This window comes from Temnothorax nylanderi, unplaced genomic scaffold (genome assembly GCF_030848795.1).
Source record: "Temnothorax nylanderi isolate EJ_2023f unplaced genomic scaffold, tnyl_v1.0 TNYL_tig0249_pilon, whole genome shotgun sequence".
NCBI lineage: Eukaryota > Metazoa > Arthropoda > Insecta > Hymenoptera > Formicidae > Temnothorax > Temnothorax nylanderi.
Genome location: NW_027249311.1, coordinates 124,964 through 132,288, shown reverse-complemented (window position 1 = coordinate 132,288; position 7,325 = coordinate 124,964). Strand labels below are relative to the sequence as shown.

Below are 7,325 nucleotides of genomic sequence, written 5' to 3'. Positions count from 1 at the left end.
AATGAGATGCGTTTAATCAAAGTATATACACTGACTTGTTGCGTTGACTCACAAGCGCGAGCACCTGTTCAAGGAATAAAATTATTTAACGGTAAATACGGTTGTAGTTGGTGCTTACATAACGGCGAGTGGTATGAAGGCAGTATGAGATATCCCATTCTTGAGTTTTCTCCACAACAAAGAACTAAAACAAATATGATTGAGTTTATGAAGAGACTTACTGATGAAAATAATCCCGTAGAAGATGTTTATGGAGTACAGTATGTGACACCTCTAATAAATTTACCTCATTTCGATATCGTACATGGAATTGTGCCTGATTACATGCATTGTTGTCTCGCTGGTGTTGGAAAGCAAATAACAATTAATTTCCTCAACTGTATACCAACATCAACAGTAGATAAACTGAACAAATTACTCTTAGAAATAAAAGTCCCTCACCAATTAGGACGATTAACTAGATCTTTTGAAGACATACGTGATTGGAAAGCAAAGGAATGGGAAAATTTCATACTGTACTACAGCCTACCTCTATTTAAATTAGTTTTAAATAAAAAAATGGTTGAGTATTGGACTTTATTTGTTAATAGCCTCTACATATTACTGAAATGTGATATAAGTTTCGATGAATTAAACGAAGCCGACAAGGATTTACATAAATTCGTTTTTCAAACGGAACAGTTCTTTTCAAAAAAGACGATGACATACAACGTTCACCAACTACTTCATATTGCGGAAAGTGTAATGAATTGGGGGCCTCTTTGGGCTCATTCCTCTTTCCCCTTTGAATCAGCCAATCACGAAGTACTCCAGGCTATTCATTGCGCAAACGGTGTAAATTTGCAAATTGTTCGATACATTAATATGCAACATAGTGTTCATACTTTACGTCATTATATATACCCGCATGCTTCACCCGTAGTACTAAACTATTGTCAAGAAATTTCTGTTAAAAGGATTAGAAAAAGTTTGAAATTATCATCAGTAACTTATTTTGGAGACGGAGTACTTATAGATAAGAAAGTTGCAGTAAAGTATGGTTTGTCTGTAAAATGTACACTAATTTATCAAAAAGCTGTAAAAGACGGTTGTCTCTTTACGTCTTCACAAAAGAAAAATACGCGTTCTGATAATAGTTTCGCACTGTTATCAGATGATACTTTTATTAAAATAATTTATTTTACAGTTGATCAAAAACATAAAAAAGAATTAACCCTTTGTAATGTTGTTAATACGTCAACTCCCGTGTGCAATTCTATTAATTTGATCCGTAGTATAGGAAATAAAATTATAGCGGTAGAAACTGATAAAATTGAACGTATTTGCGTTTTCATAAAAATAGAAAATGATTGTTATATAGCTGTATTGCCGAATTCTTATAATTACTAGATTAGACTTCCGATATGTATATAACATTAATATTTACTTTTTCATTCTTCCTATTTTTACTATAACTTTTTTACGTTTGTATTAAACAAATACCAAATAATTAATAAAAACTATGTATAGTATTATGTATAACATTTAGAAAAATTTATTTCGGAAAATAAAATTTTTTTTATTGAATTAAAAACATTGTCTTTACTTCAGAAGATATACTTATGTGGCGGCATGTGCCACCAATGATACACGCCCGCGCGGCGCCTGCATTACCGGCAGTTCGCGACAACGCCGCTAGGCGTCGCATCGCCGGCGCATTCTCTCACGGTCAAAATTCCGCACCGACTAGTATAAAGGGAGACCCCCTACGGGACCAAAGCAGATATTTTCAGGCGCTAGTCGCCTAGGGTAAGAGTTCCCAAGCTCGAAGACCCACTCGGCGCGAGTCGCCTGGCACGAGGCGCAAGTCGCCAGCCACCTTTGGCGCGAGTCGCCTGGCACGAGGCGCAAGTCGCCAGCCACCTTCGGCGCGAGTCGCCTGGCACGAGGCGCAAGTCGCCAGCCACCTTCGGCGCGAGTCGCCTGGCACGAGGCGCAAGTCGCCAGCCACCTTCGGCGCGAGTCGCCTGGCACGAGGCGCAAGTCGCCAGCCACCTTCGGCGCGAGTCGCCTGGCACGAGGCGCAAGTCGCCAGCCACCTTCGGCGCGAGTCGCCTGGCACAAGGCGCGAGTCGCCAGCCAATCAACGGCGCTTGGTCGCCTGACAGACGTTAGACACTTACGGCAGCAACGGGTGAATGCTCACCGACTCAAGGCGCTAGTCGCCCTCGGCAGTAGCACACGATCGCTTGCTGCCTTCCTCAACGGACAGACACCACCTGGCAAGAGGCGCCAGCCGCCAGCCAATCAGAGGCGCTTGGTCGCCTGGCAAGAGGCGCAAGCCGCCAGCCAATCAGAGGCGCTTGGTCGCCTGGCATGAGGCGCGAGTCGCCGACCAATCACAGCGCTCGGTCGCTTTCAACACCAGCCGACCAATCACATCGCTCAGTCGCTTTCAACGCCCGCCGACCAATCACAACGCTTTCAACGCCTGACGGCTGATCACAGCGCTTGGACGCTCTCACGGCGCAAAGACGCCATTACCGACAGCAGGAAGTTACGGTTCTGACCATCGTTGAAAGAAGACCTTCCATCCTGGCATCCCACACCAGGACTATTAGGTTGATCGACGCTTTTATTAAACTGACATACTCCCATATGTAGATATGTAAATATACTCTATATATAAACAAATATTGGAAATTGTCGCCTACATTTCTATCCTCTCTGCGATTCACAATCCTTGGGCCAACGCCTACTCACAGTAGCAGACTAAGGTAGAAAACCGTCTTTAAGTAGCCGCGCCCATAAAATTGGTGACCCCGACGTGATCGCAAAGAGAGGTAGCAAAATGGCACAAGGCAACGAGAGAATACATATTACCGAGGAAAGCGTCAGCAAAGTCGCTGTACGCGTACCTCCGTTTTGGGGAGATGAACCCGAATTATGGTTCGCACAGCTGGAAGGACAATTCACACTCGGTGGAATCACCCAAGACACCACGAAGTATTCCTACGCTCTGTCTCAATTAGACTCTCGTCAGATTAAAGAAATTAAAGACGTAGTCACACAGCCCCCAGAGGCCGACAAATATGAGGCTGTAAAAAAGGCGCTCATTCAGCGTATGTCCGTTTCTCAGGAACAACGGACACGGCAACTTTTGGAGCTCGAGGAATTAGGAGATCGCAAGCCATCTCAATTCTTACGACACCTCAGAACTTTAGCGGGTGAGAATGTACCCGACTCTCTTCTACGGACACTTTGGCTAGGACGACTTCCTACTCAAATGCAGATGGTTCTCGCTACCCGGACGCAAGATCCGCTCAACAACGTAGCCGAACAGGCCGATTGCATCCACGAGATGACTAGCAAGGCCGTCGTGGCAGCAGCAGCTGCGCCTGCAACTAAAGAGTCTTTGGAAGCGAAGATCCAGGCTCTGACCAAACAAGTGGCCACACTCACCACACGCCTCTCAAGAGACAAGTCGAGGCAACGCGACAATGAGAAAGGCCGAAATCGAAGTCGAAGTCGAAGCCGTAGTCAAAACCGCAACCGCGGTAAAGCCAAAGAAGATAACGACGATAAAAATGACAAGCACTGCTATTACCACAATCGATTTGGTGAAAAAGCAAAGAAGTGCACACAACCTTGTACATACAAGTCGGAAAAAGGCCAGGGCAGTCACTGATGGCGGCCAGTAGACCCGCCCCAAGCCCTCGCCGCCTAATCGTTACGTGCCAGGATACTAAGAAACGATTCTTAATTGACACAGGATCGGACGTGAGTGTTTATCCTCGCTCCATGGTAGCGGGACATACCACGCCAACGTCCTACGAACTCTATGCAGCAAATGGATCAGCTATCGCTACGTACGGCACAATTACACTTCAACCGGAACTAGGGTTACGACGCGCCTTTCCATGGCGTTTTATAATCGCCAACGTCACGCAGCCCATTATCGGAGCTGATTTCCTTGCCTATTACCATCTCCTTCCAGACCTACAGAAAGGTACTCTTCTCGATGGTAAAACGCACTTGCGCAAGAGAGGCACATCAGAAAAAGGGGTAGTGGAATCAATTAGAGTGTTGGCTATCGAAGACGAATACCACAGAATCTTGGCAGAATTTCCTGATATCTTAAAGGCTACTGCTAAGAGACATACGGTAAAACACAACACGCTCCACCATATCAAAACCACGGATGGCTCACCAGTGGCAAGCCGTCCTCGCCGATTAGCCCCTGACAAACTCAAGGCGGCCAAGGCTGAATTCGATCTCCTACTTCAAGAAGGAATTATTCGAGTGTCAAAAAGCCCATGGTCATCACCATTACATATGGTGCCAAAGAAAGGAGACTCCTGGAGATCTTGCGGAGATTACAGGGGAGTTAACGCTAGAACAGAAGCGGATCAATACCCGATCCCGCACATCGAAGACTTCTCGCAGAACTTGCACGGAAAGAAGATCTTCTCAACCATCGATTTAGTGCGAGCATACAATCAGATACCCGTTAACCCTGATGATATTCCAAAAACGGCTATAACAACTCCTTTCGGACTCTTCGAATATCTTTTCATGCCGTTCGGGTTACGCAATGCCGCACAAACATTCCAACGCTTCATTCACGAGATCACAAGCGACTTGAATTTTTGCTATGCGTATATTGACGATATCCTCATTGCATCAGAGAACGAGGAACAACACAAGAAACATTTACGCATACTCTTTGAACGACTTCAGAAATACGGCATTTTACTCAACCCCTCTAAATGCGTTTTCGGAAAGTCAAAGGTTCTTTTCCTTGGCTACGAGGTTTCGGAGAACGGCACTCAACCTCCGCCAGAAAGAATCGAAGCAATCAAGGAGTTTCCCAAACCTGAGAACATTCAGCAGCTCCGACGGTTCCTGGGGACTCTCAACTTTTATCGCAGATTCATTCCTAAGGCCGCTAAGGACCAGGCAATTTTAAATGGCTTACTCAGCGGTCCTAAAACCAAAAAGAAGGCTCCCATAACTTGGAACGCAGAACTGGAAGCAGCCTTCACCAAATGTAAGGACAGTCTGTCTCGCGCAACTCTTTTGGCACATCCAAATCCAGAGGCGGACATCACTCTTACAACTGACGCTTCCGACACAGCTATCGGAGCAGTCATTCAACAGCGGGACGGAACAGAATGGCAACCGTTAGCCTTCTTTAGTAAGAAGCTGAATCCGGCCCAGCAAAAGTATAGCCCCTACGATAGAGAGCTTCTAGCAATCTACGCCGCTATCAAACACTACCGGCACATGCTAGAAGGAAGGATCTTTACGGTGTTCACGGACCACAAGCCGATCACATACGCCTTTCGACAAGATCCACTGCATAGCTCTCCTAGGCAGGCACGACACTTGCAATACATCGGTCAGTTCACTACCGATATTCGTCATATCGCGGGTAAAGACAACGTTGTCGCTGATACCCTCTCACGAATCGAGGAAATTCAGTCCGCAATCAACTTAGAAAAATTGTCACAAGCTCAAGAGGAGGATACCGAGGTGGTAGACATCTTAAAAGGGAACTCTTCACTCAAATTGACAAAAATATCATTTCCTGGAACGAGTGCAGCATTATATTGCGACACGTCAACCCCAATAGCACGTCCCTTCGTGACAAAAGAGTACAGGAGACAAGTGTTCCAATCACTGCACAGTCTATCGCATCCAGGAACCAAAGCGACGGCAAGAATAGTCGCAGAAAGGTACGTCTGGCCACGCATTAAGGCCGACTGCCAAGAATGGGCAAGAGCATGTCTCGCGTGCCAGAAATCAAAGGTCCACAAGCACAACCGATCGCCTCTAGGACAATTCGTCGGCCCTACCAAACGGTTCGAACACATTCATATGGACCTAGTTGGGCCCCTACCCATCTCAAAGGGTTATAGATACTGCCTTACAATCATCGACCGATTTACCAAATGGCCTGAAGCCATACCGGTGGCAGACATATCCGCAGAGACAGTAGCCCAGAATCTCTTCACTCACTGGATCGCAAGATTCGGTACACCTACGCGGGTCACTACGGATCAGGGAAGGCAATTCGAGGCCGACCTGTTTCGTCAGCTTACTAGGCTAACAGGCACCACGCATATACACACAACAGCCTACCACCCCGCAGCCAACGGCATGGTCGAACGTTTGCACCGACAAATTAAGACAGCCATCAAATGCCACGAAACAGAAGCTTGGACTGAAGTATTACCCGTCGTCATGATGGGCATCCGAGCAGCATTTAAGGAAGATCTCCACGCAACACCTGCAGAACTTGTTTACGGAGAAACCATGAGACTTCCGGGAGAGTTTCTACAAGAAACTACTCAAGCCAATGAAACGAGTGACTTCCTACTGAGACTCAGGAAGACGATGAAAAGTCTACGGCCACAACCAATCAAAAGACACGGGTCACCGCCTATATTCCAGCACAAAGACCTGGCAAACACAACTCACGTGTTCCTCAGGCACGATGCACCAACGCGGGCTCTGCAACCCACTTTTGACGGCCCTTACGAAGTCCTCAGCAAAGGCGAAAAGGTTTTTAAGTTACGGATTAACGGAAGAACCGTCCACGTAACTATCGACCGCCTTAAGCCTGCCTACATCTTGGCAGAGCAAGAAACAAACGACAAGCCTCAGGAGACGCTCCAGCAATCACAAGATACTCCAGCGGATACTCCACCTACGGAAACCACAACTCGGAGTGGCAGAGTGTCACGAAAAACGGTACGTTTCCAAATCCCGACTTCAAAACAACGAAGGGGGTGATGTGGCGGCATGTGCCACCAATGATACACGCCCGCGCGGCGCCTGCATTACCGGCAGTTCGCGACAACGCCGCTAGGCGTCGCATCGCCGGCGCATTCTCTCACGGTCAAAATTCCGCACCGACTAGTATAAAGGGAGACCCCCTACGGGACCAAAGCAGATATTTTCAGGCGCTAGTCGCCTAGGGTAAGAGTTCCCAAGCTCGAAGACCCACTCGGCGCGAGTCGCCTGGCACGAGGCGCAAGTCGCCAGCCACCTTTGGCGCGAGTCGCCTGGCACGAGGCGCAAGTCGCCAGCCACCTTCGGCGCGAGTCGCCTGGCACGAGGCGCAAGTCGCCAGCCACCTTCGGCGCGAGTCGCCTGGCACGAGGCGCAAGTCGCCAGCCACCTTCGGCGCGAGTCGCCTGGCACGAGGCGCAAGTCGCCAGCCACCTTCGGCGCGAGTCGCCTGGCACGAGGCGCAAGTCGCCAGCCACCTTCGGCGCGAGTCGCCTGGCACGAGGCGCAAGTCGCCAGCCACCTTCGGCGCGAGTCGCCTGGCACAAGGC

General features: G+C 48.1%; 1 protein-coding gene across 1 annotated transcript; it reads left to right on the top strand.

Annotated features, from left to right (window-relative positions):
• Nucleotides 1-2,830: 2,830 nt before the first annotated feature.
• LOC139779897 (uncharacterized) lies at nucleotides 2,831-3,667 on the top strand. The gene is made up of 2 exons (XM_071718389.1): nucleotides 2,831-3,040; nucleotides 3,119-3,667. Exons 1-2 carry the CDS (start codon nucleotides 2,831-2,833, stop codon nucleotides 3,665-3,667), a joined length of 759 nt encoding a protein of 252 aa, XP_071574490.1.
• Nucleotides 3,668-7,325: the final 3,658 nt, after the last annotated feature.